Source organism: Vigna umbellata, chromosome 5, assembly GCF_029865625.1.
Source record: "Vigna umbellata cultivar VRB3 chromosome 5, Vumbellata_1.0, whole genome shotgun sequence".
Lineage (NCBI taxonomy): Eukaryota > Viridiplantae > Streptophyta > Magnoliopsida > Fabales > Fabaceae > Vigna > Vigna umbellata.
The window spans coordinates 69725744-69749578 of NC_142169.1; the positions used below are offsets into that span (position 1 = coordinate 69725744).

Here is a 23835-nt window from a genome sequence, read left to right on the forward strand (position 1 = left end):
TCAATTAAAATATATTTAATACATTAACTTATAGTATTAAAACTTTAATAAATGTTTTCCGTATATTTATTAGTAAGACAGTAATTTAATTAACTCCTTCAAAAATTTGTGTAAAATTTTTAATTCACCCGATAATATACATGAGTTATAATTGACCTCCAAACATCAAACATAATTCTATGATAATTTTTAATTTTCTTTTATTTTGTCGTAATTTTTGCATAGGATCCATTGTTTGAATTACAAAATAATCAATTTTTTTTCCTATAAATCTAAAATACTCACTATTGGAATAGAGGGGTCTGAGAAAAAAAAAAAGAAATACTAAAAAACTGTAAAACGCCTATGAATAATAATTATTGAGAAAGCCGTTTTATTGTGCAATTAATTCATTTGTTTCAATTTCTGTTAATTAGTTTAAATACTTTTCTTCACTCATTTTTTTTTCAGATCCAATTTATTATTTTGATCATTAACCTTATATGACTTCATCATCAAGCGATTTACTTTCAATCCTATCCTTAATTAATTGAAAAACTTTAATTTCTGTCCCTAAATGAACTGTTTTATGTAACATGCATTTTTAAAAACTATCGTTTTTCAAGTTGATTGTTATTAATGAAAGTAAAATTTATGATTTTAAGCCTTAGTATTTTTGCTTTCAATTTATGTAAATTCCATGAGTAAATCTTACAAAAAAGGTATTTTATTTTTTATATATGCAGTTTTAATTATTGCATACGGGGCGTACTTATTTTATATGAAATTCATTTGTTTTGTTATTATTTAAATTGAAAATCGAAAAGATTATTAATAATAATAATAAAAAAAAGAAATCGTTCTTGTAGGGTCTTGGTTAGGTCAAATTTAGAAAGAAATGACAAAAAATATCCGATTATTATTTTTTTCGGCTAATTATAGTTTTCCTAAAATATTGAAGTACTATTACTAGTAGTTGTTTAAATGGACGGTGGAGGATTGCACACGTAATAACATACTGTTGTTTAACGTTAATGATTGGCGATTCCAAATAAAATAGGCATGAGTTTTAATTTCTATAAATATTGTTTGGTGTGGATTTTTCTGGTACCAAAGTTGGGACCAAATTGCTTTTTCTTATACTATAATTTTCAGAATAAAACTTCACTTAATTGACTTACTTTAGGATTTTACCCTTTTTGTAAATTTTATTGCTGAAAAAAAAAATGTTTCCACAAATTGCATGCGTTTTCCGATGATTTAAAACACCAAAAAACGACAATGAATGCTTGCGGAGATATTTATTAAGGTAATAAAAGTAGGAAAATAATAAAAAAATGCATTTAAAAGTATAAAAAATATTTAATTTGAGTACTTAGCATTAACTGTGTTCAATAAATATTTTAAGTACATTAATTAGTGTGTGGAGGTTACATTTAGCAGGTTTAAAAAATACAAAAGAAAGAAGTATGACCGACAAGGCAGTGCATGCAGCGTTTCTAATTAACTTGAAGAACGTTTAAATATAATTTAGAAAACTGAAAACTGAAAAGTGGTTTAGAATAAAAAAATGTAAAGTGGAAATTTAAAAAAGAATGAAAAATTAAAAGCGACAGCGTTTATCTGAGGAGGGAAGTCAAACGTGGGAAAGTGGGTCCCAACGTGAAACATAGTTTGTCTTTGTCTGAAGAAGGCATATATATGAGATATGGTAGAAGGGAGAGGAATGGTAGAAGATGAAGAGGGTTGTTCTTGTACGTGTATGAGAAAGGTCAATGTTAATGTCAGCACTCAACGGCCATGTGAAACTCGTTTCTGCAATTCTCAGCGGAATTACCAAAACGCCCTCTGCAGTATCTTACTCGTTCCAATCAAGGTGAGCACAGAGAGAATGTGAGTGAGGGAGTGAGGAAGTAGCACAGAAAGAAAGCGGTTTCGGTTTTTGATTGGGAATGGATGGTCACGGCGGAGGGACGAGAGGGGAGGCGGAGCGCTGGCTGTACACGGCGAACAAGGTTTTAAGCGCACGTGACTTGCACGGGGCTCGCTCATTTGCGATTCGGGCCCGAGAGTCCGACCCGAGATACGAGCCCACCCAGCTTCTTCTCACGGTTATCGATACCCTCATGGCCGGCGAGGCCCGGATCAACGACCACCTCGACTGGTACGCCATCCTCCAAGTCCTCCGTTACACTCAGAACATCGACTACATCGCCGTCCAGTACCGTCGCCTCGCCACCCAGCTCGACCCTCACCACAACCCATTTGCCTTCGCCGCTCACGCCTTCACGCTCGTCAACGACGCCTGGTCCGTACTCTCTAACTCCACAAAGAAAGCCTTCTACGACAACCAACTCAGACTCCTCACTCAACCCCCACCCCCGCCTCCTCCTCCTCCGCCTCCTCCACCGCCGCCGCAACCTCCCGCTCCTCCGGTTACCTTCTTCCCGATTCAACCTCCGCAACCAAACTTAAACCCGAACCCGACCACGACCCCGTACCAAGTCCCTCAGCGGGAAAAAAGCCCTAGGGCTAGGGTGGAGGTGGAGGTGCCGAGTCAGGAGGACAATGCGAGCGAGTTGACTCGGGCGAGTGAGACGGAGAGCGAAGGGGCGAGTTTCTGGACCGCGTGCCCTTATTGTTACGTTATGTACGAGTATCCGAAGGTGTACGTGGATTGTACGTTGCGGTGTCAGAGTTGTCGGAGGGGGTTTCATGCGGTTGTGGTACGGTCGCCGCCGAAAGATGGTTTTGGCTCGTTTTGCAGTTGGGGTTTTTTCCCTGTGGGATTTTCTGGAGATTTTAGAGACATCAGCGGTTCTTCTTCGAAGTGGAACCCTTTTTCCCCTTTGATTCCTTGCGCTTTCAAAAGGGAGGTGCAGCAGAGTAGGAAGAACCAGAAGGCGCCTTATGTTTTCTACGACGATGACGCGTCTGCGGAGTTCGCGGAGGGTTCCGACACGACGAAGGATGATTCCGACGATGATGATTGGCATGGCGGGAATCAGAAGGGAATGGAGACGGTGGCGAAGAAGAGGACGAGGAAGAGGAAGAGGGGGAGGAAGAGAAGAAATGGTAATGGTGGTGATGTCAGGAGGGAACCGATTGAGAGGCCTAGGAGAGGCGTTGATAGTCATACGGGTGGTGATGAGGGGAATGTTAACGGAAATGTGGAGAATGGTGAGGTTGCGGATGGTGAAGGTGATGGTGTTGCGGCGGCGGCAGATTCTGGTAAGAAGGGTGCGTTGGGTGGTTCTCGGAGGAGGAGTGAGAGGAACTTGGGGAAGTTAGATTTGAATGTAGAGTTCAGCAATGAGGTGGAGGAGTCTTTGCATGAAGTGGATGAAGGGAATGAAAATGGGAATGGGAATGCTGAGGATAATATCGAAGGGATTGGATTTTTTGAAGGGCTGGACGAGTTCCTCAGTAGCTTGCCCATTCTGAATGCTGTTGCAGATGACAAGGTTAAGGGTCATTAGTGTTAATCCTCCTTTTTTGTTCTTGTTATGTTAGTCTTTTAATAAGTATCTGGGGGAATATTTCTTTTGTTTCTCTCCTGTTCTGTTCTGTTCTCTTCTGTTCAGGAAGGATATATTACTCATTCAAGTTTAGTCTACTCTCTCTCTTTTCTCTCTCTAACCATCACATTCACTAATTAGTCCTTAACTTCAACTGTATGTGTGACAATCATTCACCATCCTGCATTGTTGTTTTCGTGTGTTTTATCTATTGGGTTCTGCTTTGGTAATTTTGTGGCTTTGAGAGAAAGACTTCCTGAACAATGTAGTGAATGGGAAAAGTTGAAGGAAGAAGATTTTTATCTTGGAGCATTACTGGTGCTCCTTCTCGGTCATGTCTAGTATTTTTCTCTCTTTTCATTTCACCAAAGTAGTGTTTTTTAGAATGGAATGTGTTTGGGTGTGTGTATAACATTAGGTCTTTGGTTGTCTGTTAGTATGGTGTTGGTTGAAATTGATTGGGATTCATGAAATGTCTCATACTGTATCATCCACAATTTCATTTCATGTGATTAAAGAGCATTTTGTTTTTAAAAGATTGTCATACTTAGTATTGGATTTGTACCTAATAGTACTTGTATGTTTTAAATTGTTGTTCCTGTGCCTGTGCTTTTGTTCGCTTTCAGAAACAGCTGATCTAGTAAAAATCTGCTTTCATAATTTTAAGGGTGGATGTTTTGGTTGGTGCTTCTAGTCTTCTGCATGATTTTAAGCAAAAATCAATCAGAATAAGTATTAGTCCTCTGTTTCCTTTCTGCGGTGCATTTTGAATCTTGTGAAGGATTCAGCAGAAAGAATTTCTGCTTTCTGCTGTGCAAAAATCAATCTTGAGTTTTTTCTTTTCTTCCTCTCAAATGATTGTTATTTCTCTGTGGGGATGTTTGCCCCGTTTATTTATTAGTAAATCCTAACAAATTCTCTTTAAAACCCTCGTGAAGAAATATCCAATGGAAGTTTTCATTACAAAATGTTCTCATTCCAAATTTCAATAAAAAAAGGATTTTTATAGTTTTTTAACCGTGTTTTAAGGGTACTTGTTATAAATATGTTGAACTATGTCGATTTTTCTTTCTTCTAAATTGTAACGCTTTCAATGTAGTCTGGTCCCTCACTCAGACTCACGACGATCATCCCAAGAAAATGTTCTGACCAAAACCAAACATCCTAATTTGAGTGGGTCTGCGTTTGAACATGTTTTTCTGTCCATTTTTCCTTCGTCGTGCACCTCTTTGTTAAAAATTACACTGAAACACTGATTTATTTGTTAAAATAAGTATTAACGATTATGCTGGTTTTACAAAGCATGAAATTAGAAATTTTGCTGTTTATAAACTTTATTATTAGTTAATTTGATTCGTTATATTTTAGGGTGTTGCTCCCTCCATCACCACACATTTCTCCCTCCAACTCCCATTTACTATTTTGCCTCTAAGTAAAATTTTTTTTAGAGTTATTTTTTAATTTTACCCATTCACAACCTATTCCACTAATAACTTATTCCAGTCCTTCGTTTATGAGTAAAATATTTTTTTTTTATTTTAACATTATATTTCTTCCTCTCTTTCTTTTGTCGGTGTGAGATACTACAAGTTGTAAATGTTGATGGTGGTGGAAAGAATTATCAAGCAGTCTCCCTCTCGTGGTGTAGTGTCGCTCTCGTGGTGTAGTGTCGCTCTCGTGGTGTAGTGTCGCTCTCGTGGTGCAATGTGTGGAGTGATGCAGTGCGTGTGTTACTTCCTCGAGGTGCGTATTCGAATAAACCTTCAAATAAAACCCTAAAATAAAAAACGTAACCTTTAAACAGAGGTGACATCCTTCAACGGATGTCAACATCCTTCAACGGATGTCAACATCCTTCAACCGATGTCAACATCCTTCAACCGATGTCAACATCCTTCAACGGACCGTTTTTTCCTTAAACGGATGTTGACATCCGTTGAAGGATGTCACCTACGTTTTTAATTTTAGGGTTTGTTTTATTAGTTTATTCTTTATTTTAGAAATATTTTAATAATTTAATTTAAATGTTTTGATTTATTATTTTTGAATATATTTTTAATGTATTTTAATAATGTAAGGAAAATGAAGAAGAAAGAAACATACGAGGAGAAGTGAAACGAAGAAGACAAATGGAGTTGTAGAGTAAAACTGAAGACAAATTGTTAAACGGAATTGAGAGATATTTGAAATAAATTAAAATAATATAAGTAAAAAATTTTATTTTGAGGATATAATTGGAATTAAAAAAAATTGGAGAGGTGGAGGGAGAAAGATATGATGGTGGAGGGAGCAACACCCTATATTTTAAGAAGACTAAACAAAAGCCGGTTTGGGCTAAAAGAAAAGCCCAATCTAACTTCATTGGGCTAAAAGAAAAGCCCAATCTAACTTCATCTATAAGTTGTTGCTTGTAGACCCAAACCTTTCCAAGTAACCGTTAGGGTTGGATTGTTTCAATCTGTGTGGGTTTCATTAAGTTGCTTGGATTCGCATGCTTATGTACTTAATTCGGTTCAAATTCATTTAATTGGTCGAAATTAAATTTTAACCTTGGGTGTTGCTTCCTCCACCACCACACCTTTCTTTCTCCACCTCTCTTTTACTATTTTGTCCTTCAGTAAAATTTTATTTTTAGGGTTATTATTTTTTAATTTTATCCATTCACAACCTATTTCACTAATAATCTATTCTAGTATCGAGTAAAATACTTTTCTTTTATTTTAATATTATATTCATTTTTTAGTGTCGTGTTTATTCCTATTTGAATAAACCTTGAAATATAAATTCATTAAGCCCACTTCTGGAATATAAAAACAACTTAAATACTACCATTTACGAACTGTTGCCATTTCTGTTTTGCAAGTAAAATGTTTTGTTGACCACAAAAGTAATGTTTTTACATAAATTACCAGATTTAGTTTCTTCAATTACTGTTGTTGGAAAAAAATGTTAACTATTTTTTTATTAGCATTTTTCGTATAATTACTTATTTATATATTTTTTAAAGTTAGGTGAAAACAAGGTCAAATTAAGGCGTTTAATAAATTATTTAAAATTTTGCCAACACTTCCATAAATGTTTACATCCTTAGAATCGGCCTCAATCTGTGCTGTTGCAGTTCATTTCTTGGTCTTTTTGCAACAATTGTATTCAGTTTTTCATCATCTTACACGTGTAATGCATATAAATAGACGTCTTGGCTAAATGAGAGCTACAACCTCAAAGACAAAGATTCTCCGTTCTAAAGCATTTGGAATTTTCCATGCTTTTTTTTTCTTGTCGTCTTTTGCTCTGTTTACGGGGGAATAATGTAAAGAAGAAAAGCAGCAGAGGACACAGGAATTCAAAATTAAAATACATAAAATTATACAAAAAGAAAAAAAAATTAAAGGTGAGATTTACCAAAAATTATTTCATTGTTCTTACTTTCTTTAACAAAATAAATTAAAAGAAGACATATTCATCTCTTCTTTATTTCATCCTATCTAATTCCATCACTGTGTTTTATCATTGAGGAGTTCAAATTCTCTATATCATCAGCTTTATATCATTGAGGACTTGCTGGATATAAACTCTAGAGAATTTCTAAGGTTCTAATTCCCTTTTGGTCAAATTACCTTTTATAAAGGAATCTCAATTTTACGCCATTCATGCATAGTGATTAGATAATAAGACATGTACTATTTCAAATATTGCTTCATTCAATTTTGCTCTTTCAATTATTTTCATTGATTTGTCATATTTTTTAAAGGATTCCCATATCACCCAGAAGTGACCAGTCACACATCTGAGTTTTTTTTTTCTACAATATTAAAAATTGAATTTATCATCTCATTTCATATATTCTGTGTAAATTTTCTATCACAAATATATATTGTTATAACCATTAATATTAGAAAAAGTTGAAATAATTTAAACTGTATGTTATGTAACTCATAATAATAAAAAAAGGATATTTACAAAAGCTATAAATCTACTTATCAGAAGAAATATTGGATGAGTAACAGTAGAAATAGGGTGTATGATTGATCTGATATGATCAGAGGCTTATACGTGCATTTCCTTTGGGGGTACTTTCTATTTTCACCGTACATATGTAATATTCGAGAACTTTCCAAAAATTTACTTGGTCTTATCCTCTGGTGGGCTAAAATGGAATTGTGATCTGTGAGAGAGGTCAGAAAGTCAAAAGCAAAGCTTGAGAGTACCATCACAACATCATGGGTAACTGGTGGTGGAGGAGCAAAGGAATAACCTTTTTGTTGTCCCTTTTACCTTTGTTTAAATACCTTGATTTCTCCGTCTTTCTTGGAGACAATCCAACCAACTTCACCCACCAACTACTATTTTAATTCCCAACAGAAAAATGCCTTTTTTATTCACACTTCCACCTTCATTTCAGTTTCATTTCAGTAATGGCAGTTCCTGCATCCTTCTCTCTTTCCTCTGATCCCTTTGCTTCCAAATCTGCCACATCAACGGTATTTATTGCTCTGTACTCACATCTCATGTGTTTTATCTCTTACGTGCCCATTTTGTTATTCTGCTTGTGAATTGTGAATAAACTGATCATTATAGCTAAGCAGATCTTTGGTTGCGCCGCGCCGAAAAAGGGGAACTTTGACCATTCCCATTTCACTTTCTTCACTGCATTTAGGTCAGTGCCCATCTTCCTCTGCTTCAATCGTGCTCGGTTCTCTTACTTTCTAGTCTTGTGTTGATTTTCATGTCTTGGGTGTTCGTTCCTAGCTAGTGTAATTAGCTGAAACTTGCAAGATTCAATCTTTACTTCGTTTCAAGTTTCATAGTAGATTTGTAAATGCTATTCTAGCAAAGATAAATGAAAATGGTTATAAACTTTGCATATCCCCTAAACGTTGAGTGGAAAACGAATTTAATGGATGAAACTGAGTATTCTCCGTTCTGATCCCTAGCTGATTTAGGTTACAGAATTGCAGATTCCTTGTGCTGAATTGCCTGTTTGATAACTTTAAATCTGTTTGTACACAATCTATTAATGAGTATGCAGATCTAATTTTCCTGCCGTGTATTCAGTATGTTCGGGCCCTAATTCTAATATTTGTTTGAATAGATTACATCTTTTGCAGCTATTTCTTAGAAGTAAAAGCAATTAACTAATTGATGAAGTCTTCCTTTTCTTTTTACGTGCATTTTATATGATGCTCTAATGTTTGCAGGAGAAATCAAGGTTACACTTTAAAGGCTTCAATGGGGCCTCCGGGATTTACAGAGAAACTTAATAACAAAAAGCTAAATACTTTAGTTGATGCTGAAGACGGGTGTGATATATTTAATGACCTGAAAGACAGATTTCTAAATTTTAAAAAGAATAAATACTTGTAAGCTTCAGAAAGCCCTTATTTGAAGTGTTCATTTTTTATGCCTAGTTTAGGGAGAAGCTTATATATACTGTTTATGGCAGGAAAGATATTGACCACTTTGAAAATCTTGCGAAGGTTCAAACACCAAAGGTAATTGATCTCTGTCTTCTGTCTTCTATTTTACCTACCCACCCTTTCGATCAAGTCTTTGGTTGTTTATTAACTTATCATTTATGGTTTGTTTCTTATTCCATTCAGTTCATATCAAGTTGTCTACTGAAGCATTTACAAATAAGCCTTCTTTACTAACAATTGCCAGAACAGTTCATGGTTATTGCTTGTGCAGATTCTAGGGTATGCCCCTCTACTGTCCTGGGATTTCAACCAGGAGAAGCATTCATGATTCGCAATATTGCTAATTTGGTTCCTACCTTTGAGGTACAAGTCTCACTGCAATTGATTTGGCTGCTTGTGTTGACCATATTATTATCATTGCTAAAGTTTGAACGAAATAGATACCCTTCCTGTAATTCCTTTTTCCCGGTGCAGAGTGGACCCTCAGAAACAAATGCCGCACTGGAATTTGCTGTGAACTCCCTTCTGGTAAGCATATTTTTTTTACTTAAAAGGTGTAAGGCAAGATTTATCCTCATCATTTGAAACTTCTAATGCTTTTGTTACTTTATCTATCATCTATTTAATTATTCTCAGTTTCTTCCGGCAGATTGTGTAGTTTTTTGAAGTTCAAAATGACTTTTGTTAAATACTGACTGATTTTATGATAACTATAACTTTTATGGAGAGATTGATTTTTAATATTAAGTTTCAGAAATGAGGCTGAAGGAATGAGTTTTTTTGTCTTATTTGTTTATAGCAGCGATGCTAAGTTGACTGCAAAATACTTGATTGAAATTGGGAACAACCGAAGTCAACCTTCATAATAACATCTCATAAGACATGGCTTGCAAGAAATATCTGTGGAATACTTGATTGCACAAGATTCTAATAACATTTGTTCTTTCATTCATTGCAGGTTGAGAACATCTTAGTCATTGGCCACAGCTGCTGTGGCGGTATACGTGCCCTGATGAGTATGGAAGATGATGATGTTGAAAAAAGGTACTTAATTGTAGATTTTGGTTGTTCTTATGCTTTTTTGAATGAAATGTGACATACATTTCTAAATTGAAAATATATTTTTCTACTTGTAGTTTTATAAAAAGTTGGGTCATTGGTGGGAAGAAGGCAAGAACAAAAGCCAAGGCTGCTGCTTCTAACCTCAGCTTTGATGAGCAGTGCACGCATTGTGAGAAGGTGATATATATTTTTGTTCTTAGATTTGATGTGTGTGTTTGCGTTATGTTTTCTGTTGCTTTTTCATTCTGTTAATCTTTCTCCCCAGTTTTGGATTTTTGTATCTAAAAATACTTGATTGATTGTAATGGATAATTGGGGATTGGGAACTGGGAAGCGAATGTTGACTTCTGTATTGGCTTCCAATGCATTGTAGAAATGAAACCAGTCAAAAAGAAAAGATGCCTCGATGAATCACTCTGCCCTATTTTCTGACAGTCCTAACTCCTTAACTGAAGTTCATGTTGAGAAATAAAACACCTTATTTATGTTGCCCTTGTAAAAATAGGATCTGCATCTTTAGGAACAAAAGTGTATTTCTTTGAGTTTTGTATTGTGGTCTTCATTGAATGTCCCCACCCCATTGCTATCATTGATACGATCTAAGTACTAGGAGTCATGCAAAATGTTGAATACTTTCAAGTTTAAGGCTTTAAATGTTCATCTTATGCAGGAATCAATCAACCATTCCTTGTTAAACCTTCTTACTTACCCCTGGATAGAAGAAAAGGTGGCGAATAAAGAACTCTCTATTCATGGTGGTTATTACAACTTCATTGATTGTTCATTTGAGAAATGGACGCTTGATTACCGGGGAACTACATTGGAGGAAAATGGAAGAATTGCTGCCAAAAACAAAATATTTTGGTGTTGAAGTTTGCACTTTTATTTTCCTCGAATTGCATTTTCGAAATTTGCTAGAATTTTAAGAAGCATAGGCCGAGTTATGTATTTTATAGTATTTATTAGATAGATAGATGGATTGATTTGAATAAAACCCTACCATGTCAGTGTGTCTATTGTATGCTTTAGTGCAATGAACTCTGGGTCTGATGAAAGCTATGTTATTTGATTCTCTCATTTCCTTTGGGTTGTATGCTTTAGTGCAATGAACACCTTGGGCTTGAAGCTAAACTTTCCATTGTCTGCTTTAGTGTTTCTTGCATTTCTATAAAAGAAATACCTTTAACATATTCTTATCTACTCTAAAGTTACAAACAATCATGTTCTTATTTAACATGATAACGAAGAAATGAATAAAGAAGGAAGAAGTTTATAATGACCTTTACTTATCTTTTGGAAATAACATTTCAAAATGCTTTTGAATTCTTTTTTAAAGATGTTATTTTATAACGATAAATATATAGGTTATTCTCCACTGAATTATATGAAATAGTATAATATTTATTCTGGATTATATATTTTATATTCTTCATTCCATAATTAAATTTTATAGATTATTTTTTTAATACACGTAAAGGTGAAAAAATTCTGAGTGGTTACTTTATCTTTTCAATGTAGTGGAGAAGTACAGGAATCAATTATAGGAGTGCAGGACATAAATGACTTGTGTTTCATTGCATGTTTGTGCAAGCCTTATGAGATAGTGGCATAGCCCAGGACCAGCTGAAGAACATGATAGACAAAACCTAATCACAGCTAGAAAGTTAGAGTTAATTTTTGTATAATTGATGTAGATTATATAAATCTAAAATAAAAAGACAAATTTAAATGACATTTTATATCAAATTTTATTTTATTTCATTGATACAACTATATTATTGGCAATTTACAATTTAGTTCTTTTTAATTAATTTTAAACTATTATAGTTTTTATTTATAGATTAATGATTTTAATTACATTTTTTTTCGTTTCAAGTAAAATACTCGTTTCATATTGTATATTTTACTGTTAATCTTATCCAATATTAAAAAGAAAAGTAAACTTCACAATTTCATTATATGTTGATTTGAGTAGTAGTTAAAATGTCTAAACTGTAATCAAATCTACCTTATTTGAAAAGGGGTAAAACACAAATTTATTAAGTATTAAAAGGAGAAATGAATAGTTATAAAAAAAATATTGGAAACTATACTTTTACAAGTTATTAAATAAACTATTTACCAAAGAATACCCTCCCCCATTCAAATAATAAATTTTCTAACTTTTTAATTTTTTTTAAATAATAGTTCCTTTGGCCTTTTTAAGCCATTTTAAATAAAAACAGAAATTCCAATGACATCCTATTATTTGTATTGAAAAGAGAGAGAATATTTTAAAAGAAGAAGATATTTTTGTTCAAGTTTGTATCTATTAAGTAATTCTTAAACGTTGATTATGATGTTAAAAGAATAATTTTGAAATAGAGAAAATACTATTTATTTATGAGGTTAAATAAGATTTTTCACTGATGAAAAAATTAGAAAGTAACTAATATGAGTTTACCAAATACAATGGAAAACTGACACTAATGGTAGAGCAATCACTGTGAATGATTTAATCAACCTTTGATGAAATTAGTGATTGGAACTTGGTTTCATGAAATTTCATCAAGTTTGGTTGCTCAAAATAGGCTAAGAAACATAATAGCTTGCTTTCTGTAACTTTTACTATATCAGCTAGGCCTAAGAATTACCTTATTCTGTCTGACAGAAAAAAGATGTTACATGCAATGACAATAAGACATGGTACACCAAACATAAATTCTTCAGGAAAGAAGTTAATTCATTGCATTTCTTCCTCATTCTTAGCTTTTTTATTTATTTTAAACCATAAAATAATGTCACATCTTGTTGATTGGGATTAGCTGATTGGCTGTTTTTGCCTGTTACATGATTCTTTAATAATTCTGTTATCATTGTAGCTTTTAGAACATGGATGTGTCCACTGTCTACACATCAGCACATGAAAATGTTTGGCATCTGATATAGACATTCATGTTGGACATAGTTGTATAATCTACTACATTTTGTCACTTTTCTTGTTGTAAATACATAACATATAGTCATTTGATGCAACGGTGTCATGTGCTTCAAAAGGGTGGCCAACGCAGAAATTTTGCTATTTCATGGCATGAAAGAAGACCATGTTCATAGCGGGAATCTTTTCTTCTGGTGTTTCAATTGAGTTTCTTGATCTGATGAAACAGAGTGATGAAAAAGCCTTACAAAGACAATTTCCAGTACACGACTTTTATAACTTATCTTAATTGTCATGTGTGAAAACTGCAAACTCTATTAGAAAAAGTTAATTTCGCATATGGTATCAATGGTGTTATACTTACTACTCAAGGATCTTTTTATTATGCTTTGTTGAAAATAGGAGTAACTGCTATGTAGTAGTGTTGAGAATCCAACTGTAAATCTAAATCCCACATGGATTTAAAGTTTCGAATAGAAAGTGGTGTCAATCTCTTATATTGGAATTGTGTCTCCAGATAATCAATGAAAATATATTTTCTACTTGCTATGATGGAATGTTATATCCTAATCTTTTTATACGCGTATACGAGAAAAAAAAAGGATCTTAATTCAATTGTTTTTGGTATCATTCCAAAAAGCTTCTTACCAATAAAGATATATTGTGTATATAAACTCATGTACATTTCTTGTTTTATCTTATACGAGACATTATTTGTATCCTAACACTAACCTCTTCAACAAGGTCTGCAGAGGCAATTATTCTACTATAATCAACATCCTATTGTAAAAAAATGCTAGCTTTTCAAAACATGATTCAACCACTTCTAACCCCAAACCTACTGAGGTTGATCTGCAGCTACTATCTGTAACAAAGCCATAAGTGCCTAAGATTCTGAAAATCCTAATCCCCACCAGCCACTCTCTCCTTAAACTAGTACTTTGTTCATTATTATATCAAGTTTTCAATCTTCCAGTCCAATAAATTTTTGAAATTCTGCATACTATAGTTATGAATGTCAAAAATTCTTCCAATACAGCCAAATTGAGTTACGGGTTTTTAACTCCATCTATTTGTATTCACTTCACATAGGTAAGAGCTGAGCTGTAGGATTTGTTGTTTATTTATACACCATACAAAAATTATCAAAGCATTCATGGCCATATTGCATTTATCTACAATATTTAAAACTAAAGAACAGTTGAGGCTCTAGATGCATGCAGGACATTGTATTATCAGCATTTCAATCAAAACCCTTCTGTAATTTCATCCTCCCAAGCAGGGACACCTTCTCTACAGGAAGGTGACCAATACTATTCATTCTTGTTGGGATCACATTAGATAGAAATGAAAAAGTAGAACACTATACAATGGTGAAAGACCCATTAACATATTGTCTTAAGGTTTTGGATAAAGAGTGGTATTAATCCCTTGTATGGTTGGACTCGGATATAATTGGTGTTTGTGTCTTCCTTATTTGGTTTCAGTGTCACTTCTGCAAATTGCACATGTCTTTTACTAATACAACCTGTGCATCATAATTAGCTAGGTACTGTAAGACAAGAATTTTTAGTACTCAAGATTGTTACTTCTCATTGAAATATTTTATTTGATCCTGACATAGTTAATCATTAAAGATGGAAATCAAATCTTCAAATTCTGGCATACTATAAGTAATAGCAGCTGCGCTATATGAACTATTTTTACATCTGTTTCAGTAGTTTCTTGAAATAATTACATGTGTTACATCACGTATAATGAAAAGTAAATGAATCAGGCTAAGGAATCTAGCTGTAAGCAGCAGAGAAGAACCGGATAGAGTGAAGTGCATGTGGCTCAATCTGTGTATAGAATACTATCATGATAAGTTGAACAAAAGCCACAAGTTATCCATAATGAGACAACTTACATTACTATGTTGTTTTGGTTTATTACATGTGCCAGCCTCATTGTTTGGATTCGACCCCTCCAATATGACAAAATGTTACATTTTATCGTCTCGTAAAAGAAAAGCTGGAGCCAACTAGTTCTTATCTCAATACCTTCTGGCCCAAACCTTTAGGGCTCAAGTTTTTTGTTGTCTGGTAAACTTCATTCTCCACCATAACTTTTCTTCCCCTCCTCCACTGAAATGCCACCACAACATTATTATTATTATTATTATCGAAACTATGAAATAGGTATGATTACTTTAGACATCACATTGGCACTGCATGCTTTTGTGTTAAATTGCATGCATGTACCCGCGAATGCTGGTTTAGTACACAGCGACGGCCTTTCAGATTATCACCAGCACATCCAAATTATTTTCGTTAACCAAAAAAAGTTGCTTTTTTCTGGTTGACTATAACATTTTGTATAATGTTTCACAATAAAAAAGAATATCTCTTAACAACGCAGAATGAAAAACATCTGCCTTAAAATTGTCTTATTAATGTTGAGAAAAAAGCTCTACATAACATCGACCTCAAAGAATAATCCTGTCAACGTTGTTAATCAAAACCTGATGAAGTAAAAGAAAAAGGAAGTTTACCTGCATGTATTTGGTTATGTTTGTCATTAAAATTGTTAGAAGTTCGACATCGACCAGAGTTAAAGGCCAATTTAGAGTATATAAGTGGATATAAACCTCACTTTACAAGTCGATTTTATGGATTGAGTTAGGCTTAAAGTCCACCTCTTAACATGATATCAGAGCTATCGATAGAATCTATCTAGCTATATTTGTTGTTTGTTAGGCATATTGTTCCACTACTATCGAATTAGAAGTCCTACATCGACTAGAAATAAAACAAATTTAGAGTATACAAACCGGTTTTATGGAGTTGAGCTACGGTTAAAGTCTACTTCTGAACAAAATGTAATTGTTTATTGTGCTACATACGGTCCTCTCAAAAAATAAGTTACTGTCATAAAATTAGCATCGTCAATCATGCACTGACGTTGAAATATTGTAAAGTGTCTTGTGTCATTGACATTATGTGTATGTTCAGATTCACATCAGAACATAACTTAAGTTGATGTTTATATGATTAATTTGTGAGGCCAAAATTAATATTTTGATAGTATGAATATGGTATAAAAGAATTTATACTTAGTTATTTAACTGTTAACATCAATGCTAATACACGCAATAATGGCTACCATGTGCAGCTGCATTGATTCTCATCTATAAAAGGCCACTGAGAGAGCACTAGGACCTCAAGCTTACCAAAGGCAATTTTGTTTGCAGAGAGAATTGATAAAAAAAAGGTGTTGTGATTTGGTAGCTGGAACAATGGGTTGTAGCAGTTTCTCAACGATTTTAACCGTTCTGGTTCTCACATTTTCGTCCATGATGATTGACTCAAGGGTTGCAGAGGCACGCGTGGTGCCAAAATCAGACCTTCCATTGGTTTCCAAAGTTGAGTTACCAGTGCCACTCCCAGATTTGCCTGTCACTCCGGCCTTGCCAGTCCCAGAATTGCCTGTCCCTGTTCCTGATCTGGGGGTGCCAGTTCCTAAATTGCCAGTTCCTTCTCTGCCGGTGCCAGTTCCTGCCGTGACACTTCCTGCCTTGCCAATTCCCAAGCTAACGGTTGAAGGCGTGAAAGTAATCCCATGAGCACTTACACACTTCCTGAAATCTATCACTCACTACTACTGCTGCTTTTGCTCTGCTCACTTCCATTGTTACTCATTCACTGTACTGTTTATATTTTGTTCTTTTTGTTCCGTTCCCGTTTAAATTCTACTTACTTTATGTGTCATTCAATAATGTAATCTTCAGTTTATATGTTGTTTCAGTCAGTTTTTATATATGTTGTGTCAATTTCTAACTAAAGCACACAGAATTAGACTCTGGATGACATAGACTACTGCAAAGACCAGTCCCACTGACGTTGCCAAGTAAACCTCAAACCTCATTAACGATAGCATATGTATTTAAAATAACCTCGAATTATGATGATGATGATGATATTGATACAAAAGTAACTTTAATACTCAACGATTCATCAGAGAATGATTGTCATCGATAATCCAAAAAAAAAAAAAAAACTTGATCACGTAAATAAAAAACTATCACTACTGACTCTAGATGAACAAAACTTGTGATAATTATAAGTTAAAAAATAAAATCAAGTTTGTAGAATCTGATTTCACTCTCTACTCAACCTTAATGTAACTTTAAATTATGTTTTACTTTTTCATTTTTATCCAAATTTTTTTCTAAGAAAAACATTCCTTTGGTTAAGTCATCACAGATTTGTTTTTGGTACTACTCTAAAAGACCTGCAAGGAAATATCTTATGTGTATATAAACTTATATCTATATCTTGTTTTATTCTATGTAAGACTTTGTTTGTATCAATGGTTTCCTACCTTTCCTATAATGAAAGTCTTTTTTTCTATCCTCGAGTACACCATGATCTGCAAACCCATGATTATTGTCAGATTTCATCTCCTATGATTCATCTGGTTGTCTTTCATTAGTTATCTCCCAAAACTTTACTTTGGAAAGACGAAGCCAACAAAGCTGATAATATTTCAATGCATATTATTTTTATGAAAAATAAATATGAAGGAAAAGAAATTGACCAACAAAGTAGATAAAGTTAATTTTGCATTTATTTATATATGTGCTAATTTAATTGTACTTTTAGTTAATATATGATCTATAACATATAAAAATTTCTTTTAATAATTATAATATAAATAATAAAATTTAAGTTTTAACTCAACGTGATATAACTACTTTACTAAGGTGTTGAACATTATTAATTAAAAATAAGTCAAACACATGCACACATATAATTAGATCTTATTAGACTGCATTACTTAGCAGCATCATATATATATATATATATATATATATATATATATATATATATCAATTCTAACATATCTAAATATTATATGATTATTAAAAAATCCTTTAAAACTCCGCGATCATCACTATTATAAATTAAAACTTAAATAAATAATATGAAATTGGTGTGTATAATTTTAATAATATACATCCATCAACACACTTTTACACCACAAAAATAAAACTGAAAGCAGGACCAGTTATACTGTGTGAAAGTTCGAATATCCCCTCGTGAAAAAGAATCCGTGATCGTCAGATTGAATGGTCGGAATGTTACGAAGAAAACCTTCTTATTAGGTAAAAATCACCCAAATTATAGTTCGACAGTGTTAGAAAAAATTCTCTCACTTTACAATTTTATGCAAATATAGTACTGTATATTAAAATTTTAAATTAAAAAATAAAATAAATACACATAAAATATTATTGTTATTATCATTATTATAAGTTGTTAAGTAAGTATATATATTTTATTTCATGATGTCAAGATACAATAGTTAAAAAAATGAATCATCTCAAAAAAAAATTTGACACCCTCATTTAAAAACATTCACATTACAAATAATGTTTTTAATAGTAAAATATTAAAATTAAATAAGACATTAAATAACAATATAAATTATATTATTCAATAAAAAAAACAATAAAACTAGTTGTGAAGTAGGAGTAAAAAATATGAGGGAGGGCCAATGAATCATCACCCCATAAATAATTTCACACTTTATTATTTTCACTCTCTATCGTTTTTTTTTTCATTTTTTTCACCTTTTCGCATCATACCATTCTAATAAAGACTTAATTTTTATAATTAAGAAGCTATAATATAATTAAACATGTTAGTATCTGTAGTTAGGAAATGTAGGTTATCAGAAGTTGAATTAGAGAAATTATATATATATATATATATATATATATATATATATATATATATATATATATATGTATAGATATCACTGTACAAAGGATAAAAAAATAAAAGAAAAAAGAACATGTCAATCGAGAAAAGGAAGAAAACGAGAGTCTGGCTTTCCAAAATACAAGAGTTGATTTCAACGTTGGACTACTTACCACATTTTAAAACCGAACAACTCTTATATTTCACAACAACCTCAAGAAAAAACAAAGTTGGATGTCCTACTTCTGATTCCCATGCTTTACAAGCCAACCACTACCAGGTAGTCCAACAACATATTCAGACGTGGCTACGTAAGGTTTGCAAACATGGAGTCATGAATTTTGTATAAAAGGCCAACCTGAAAATGAACACAACTCACAAAAGCTCAAAGCAAAAGTTCCCTCAAGAGTAATCAAGAAAGCAAGATCATTATATAAGTGTTCCGCCATGGCCTCCTATTCCAGTTGCTTCATCTTTGCGTTTTTCGTTGCTATGTCCTTCTCAAGCATGGATATTGGGCTAGCAGCTCGTCATCTCCTGCAAACAACAACGCCAAATTTACCAGCCATTCCCTCTTTGACTAACCCAACATTGCCACCTTTGCCTTCATTTCCAACATTGCCTCAGCCTCAGGCCACTGTTCCACCTCTGCCTACAATCCCATCTCTGCCACAACCATCTCTTCCTACCGTTCCAAAAATCCCACAGCTCACTCTTCCGCCACTTCCTGCCACTTCGCTTCCGAACATCCCTTCCTCATTCCCTTCTCTCTCTCCACCACCTTCACCTTCCACTCCTTGAATGAACCTACTTTTCGTCTTTGGAGTTTGCTTCTCATCATTCATCCATGATTATGTTATACGTTGTTTGTTCTCTTATTGTTCGGGACTTTTCATTTTGCTTTGTTCTTTCGTCTTATTGCATGCTTACGATTGCTGTTTTGTCTTCCCTCTCTTTATACTTCTTGTACTTGAATATCATCTGTTGTTGTAGGATACATACACGTTATGATAAATAATAGTTCATTGGTTTCTCAGCTCCCTATTCACTTCTTTCTATTCAAAATATCTAACATAATAATCTCGATATTCCTAGTTTAATAAAATAATGTTAAAATAGTTATTTCCTCAGGACTTCACTATATATAAATGAAAAAAATAAAATAAAGTTTAGTATATTGGCTCAAAATATATCCAAATAATAATTAATTTCATCTTATTTATTAAAATATTTTAACATATTCTTCCTTTAACTTATATTTTATCGTAAAATACTCTCTCTCTCTCTCATAAAGTATAATTTAAGAGAATTGTTATTTTAAAATAAGATCAGTAAAATTAAATTATATATATTGATTAATTATGTTAACTAAAGTCAGATTTTTAACTTATATTCGAGACTTGAAACAAGTAGTTTACACCGTTTTTATTACTACAATTAAGCTTATATTATTTCTTTATATAGAACTTTTGAATCTTTAATGTTTACGAAAACAAGTAGACATTATTAATTAGGAAGAACTTATAAGATGCGTAATTTGAGAATTTAAAGGATGTATCAGTTCTTCTTATCGTGTTATCACACGGAAAGATTTATTGAATAACTCTGATAGCAACCTTACGAAATCTCAAAAAATATCACTCGTATATCTTTCGTAAATATTATGAAAAAATCCTCATTCATATGGACTTTTTTCAAGATTTACTTTCAATTAGTAGTAATTATTGGGGTTGCATAGACAGATTTGGATTGGATTTAGTGATAACTAACATGTGCAACAGGATGAAGTTCGTCGTCTATAAAAGGGCACTACCACCTCAAGCATACCCAAGCCAATTTTCTTTGCAGAAACCATTGATTATCCAACAATGGGTCGTAGCAGTTTGTTTATCCTTTTCCCTCTTCTGCTTCTAACATTTTCATCCATCACAAGGGTTGCAGAAGCACGTCGATCACCACAAAAATACTCTTTCCACCGGAAGAAGATGACATTCCTGACGTGGAAGCTACACTCCCAAATATCACAATCCCTGACTGCGTGTTACATCTTGAATTGCCATGTAATGAGCTTCTGCTTCCTAAAGTGCCAATTCCCGACCTAATTGATGTTGAGGACGTCAAAAAAACACCATGACTGCCTACACTTCCTCAAATCTATCAGTACATCTTCAATGTACTGTTTATAAATTTGTTGTTGTTGCTGCAATCCCAAGGTGTGGTTCTGTCGGATGCTTTATGTGTCCTTCAATTACTTGTCATGTTCAGTTTGCAAGTTGTTTCAGACAGTTTTACTGAAACATAGTAATTATTGTGATTCGTGATGTTGCGTCGGACTTCTTGTCTTCTAGTTCAATAAATTATTGAATTTCTTTGTTTGGTACAAATCTTCCATTTCTGAATGCTCTGACTGTTGTGGAGGCACAAGTTCCTTTCATTGTCACTAATTAAGCTATTTTTAAGCTTCATCTGTTTTCTCTTTTGGCAGGATTCGTTTACCATCTACAGACATTAACAAATTGTAATTCTCAATATTCATTTCAACTAAAAAGTGTAATTTTGGTGGATTCTCCGAACATATACACATCCAATTCTGTCCTTGTAAACTAATGCCATTATTTTTACCTTTCAACTACAAATTAATGTTAAATTTATCCGAAGGACTAATTTTGTTATTATTAGTAAAAAGATAATCATACTTTGACAATATTTTAATACTATCTACGTGTTATTTTGTGATTGGTCCATGTTGGTATTCATTATTATTATTATTGATTGTGGAGTAATTTTAGACCACTAATTAGTTTTAATATATTGTTTTACGTAAAAAAAATTATTTAGATGCCCGAGAAAAAATGAATAAAAAAAAGTAAGCATTTTAATTGTCAATTAACTTTATTTTTAATTAGTTTTACTAATTCTTAATTTATTATTTTTTAACCAAAATAGTATTAGCGAACTGAAGAAAAATTATAAGTTCTTAAATAAAAAAACATGAGGAAACAAAACCTATAATTGCACGTCTTAATTTCAATATAAAGATATAAGGGTTCGATTTTTTTATTGTAAAATACTTTTTATCATATGGTAAACACTCCCATGATTTTTATTAAAGAGAATGTTTTAATAACTTACATAAAATACATGAACAAAATATGTATATTTTTAGTTTAAAAAAAGCACAATTTTTTTTTGAAATAATTTAGAATTAAAAATTATATTTAATCCAAATAATAATAATAATAATAATAATAATAATAATAATAATAATAATATCTTAGTATTAGACAAGAAGTATGAAATCCAAGAGAAACAATAACTCAAAATATTAATGTAATTACAATATTTTGGATCAAATCCATTTTATTATCTCCACATAATCATAGACACAACCTTTCATATTAAAAAAGATATAATTGTAAAACAAAATTACTAGTACATAATCCATTTCAAGTCTCTTCCCTTTTATGTATCTTAAGATAACTTATATGCTGGTATATATTCTTTAACTGTGAAAAGTATATTAAATAAACGTGTAAAGTAAACTTGGATTTCAGAAAATGTTAAAGATAAAAAGTCATTACTCTTTCATATAATATTAAATTTGATTAATTAGTTATAAATTAAAACATATATAGTTTAGATGCACCAACTAATCTCCTCTCAATTAAAAGGTTTCTTTTTTAGATGATATACAAATTTAATGGGCGTTGTACAATTTTAAAAATGGAAATACAAATTTAAACGGTTGAAAAATGCAATTAAGATGATATGCAATTTAGACGTGTTCTAATAGAAATTGTACATCCAAAAGATAATGTGTGTATAAATAGTTATTTGAAGTGAGTGTGATTAAAAACGGAAAGCAGTGGTGCAGGGATAGAGAAAAAAAGATAAATAAAGTGAAATGTATTATACACGCAGAGACACTTTTAGGTTAGTGTTTAAGAATCCGGAATGGAGAATTATTCACACTTTGTGATCATCTTTCATTTCTTGGTTTTTTTTGTGATAGAGTTGGATATAAATCTGACTTTTGTGTTTATAGTAACCTGACTTGTAAAATAAAAACTAAGTAATTTGTTTATTATCCGTGTAGATATTCATTTTTAAAAAAGTCATAAATATTTTAAAATTCGTTGATATTTGTAAATATTAAAAAATATATTTTTTATATATTTTTAAAATAAAATTATAAAAATATATAAAATTTAATATAAATTAAAATTTAATTTTAATTAAATTTAATCTAATAAAATATAAATTAATTTTATTTTAAATTTAATTAAATAATATATAAATTAATTTTATTTTAAATTTAATTAAATAATATATAAATTAAAACATTATTTTTATTTTGTGCAGGTAACAGGTACTCGTGATGTGATAGTATATATCTTATGGCGTTTATAAATGGGTATTAAAATATCCGCTATTCACAATCTACGAGTAATAAATACCTTAACAGTGCTGTCAAAACGGGCCACCCGGTCTAACCCGGCCCGGCCCACCACAGGTTAGAAAAAAATTTGAATCTAGTTCGGTCTATCTTAAACAAGTTGCCTCAGCTCACTTAATTACAAGTTTGTTTTTAAACTAAAAAAAATTACAATTCTTTTGTAATTCAAATTTAAATAATTTCACTCTAAAATGATATTAAACTCGAGAGACAATTCAAAATAAAAAAATTTAACCTCAAATGTAATTCAAAAGCAAATCCAACAAGAGAATAAATAAGTTTATAATATTGATAATTTTTGTGGTACTTATCCATTTATAAGACGGATAAATTTATAATATCTTGTTTTATTGAAACATCTTTTTCTTTATTCACAATTACAATACAATAAAAATATATTAACTAATAATATTGAAACATAAAATAATAAATAATTAAATTAAATTATGTGGATTAGTGAGTTGAGTTGGTTCGTATAAACAAATTTCAATTTTTTTTAAATTCATCTGATCCGAACTAGTGGTTAATCGAATTAATCCGTGGATTGTAATCTATTTTTACGGTAGGATATGCAGGTACCAACTACTCATCTACTGGGTACAAATTTTTTGCAATTATATGGTAGTCAACGGGATATTTTAAGTGATCAATCAAAACATTAGCTGAAGCTAACAAAGTTAGATGAAACAACTTTTGGGTTTTTCCCCGAATTCCCAGTTCGGTTATTGTTAGATAGAAACAC

General features: G+C 32.2%; 4 protein-coding genes across 4 annotated transcripts; all 4 read left to right on the forward strand.

The window, feature by feature from the left end:
• Positions 1-1702: 1702 nt before the first annotated feature.
• Positions 1703-3595, forward strand: LOC124831144 (uncharacterized). Its single transcript, XM_047305053.2, has one exon. The coding sequence runs from the start codon at positions 1932-1934 to the stop codon at positions 3456-3458; it is 1527 nt and encodes a 508-aa protein (XP_047161009.1). The 5' UTR covers positions 1703-1931; the 3' UTR covers positions 3459-3595.
• A 4107-nt stretch (positions 3596-7702) lies between these two features.
• Positions 7703-11107, forward strand: LOC124831145 (beta carbonic anhydrase 5, chloroplastic-like). The gene is made up of 9 exons (XM_047305054.2): positions 7703-7978; positions 8084-8154; positions 8696-8857; positions 8941-8989; positions 9164-9277; positions 9389-9442; positions 9873-9958; positions 10051-10153; positions 10647-11107. The coding sequence occupies exons 1-9, from the start codon at positions 7913-7915 to the stop codon at positions 10845-10847; spliced, it is 906 nt and encodes a 301-aa protein (XP_047161010.1). The 5' UTR covers positions 7703-7912; the 3' UTR covers positions 10848-11107.
• A 4982-nt stretch (positions 11108-16089) lies between these two features.
• Positions 16090-16691, forward strand: LOC124831157 (uncharacterized). Its single transcript, XM_047305066.2, has one exon. The coding sequence runs from the start codon at positions 16171-16173 to the stop codon at positions 16495-16497; it is 327 nt and encodes a 108-aa protein (XP_047161022.1). The 5' UTR covers positions 16090-16170; the 3' UTR covers positions 16498-16691.
• A 2305-nt stretch (positions 16692-18996) lies between these two features.
• On the forward strand, positions 18997-19673 carry LOC148198850 (uncharacterized). Its single transcript, XM_088116503.1, has one exon. It carries the CDS (start codon positions 19085-19087, stop codon positions 19436-19438), a length of 354 nt encoding a protein of 117 aa, XP_087972629.1. The 5' UTR covers positions 18997-19084; the 3' UTR covers positions 19439-19673.
• The last annotated feature ends 4162 nt before the right edge of the window (positions 19674-23835 follow it).

Bases quoted from the DNA above. Each gene is read 5' to 3' on its own strand.
- LOC124831144 (XM_047305053.2), top strand. From the start codon at position 1,932: ATGGATGGTCACGGCGGAGGGACGAGAGGGGAGGCGGAGCGCTGGCTG.
- LOC124831157 (XM_047305066.2), top strand. From the start codon at position 16,171: ATGGGTTGTAGCAGTTTCTCAACGATTTTAACCGTTCTGGTTCTCACA.
- LOC124831145 (XM_047305054.2), top strand. From the start codon at position 7,913: ATGGCAGTTCCTGCATCCTTCTCTCTTTCCTCTGATCCCTTTGCTTCC. The intron at 9,443-9,872 runs GTAAGCATATTT...CATTCATTGCAG, and splicing joins TTGCTGTGAACTCCCTTCTG to GTTGAGAACATCTTAGTCAT. The intron at 10,154-10,646 runs GTGATATATATT...CATCTTATGCAG, and splicing joins AGTGCACGCATTGTGAGAAG to GAATCAATCAACCATTCCTT.
- LOC148198850 (XM_088116503.1), top strand. From the start codon at position 19,085: ATGGCCTCCTATTCCAGTTGCTTCATCTTTGCGTTTTTCGTTGCTATG.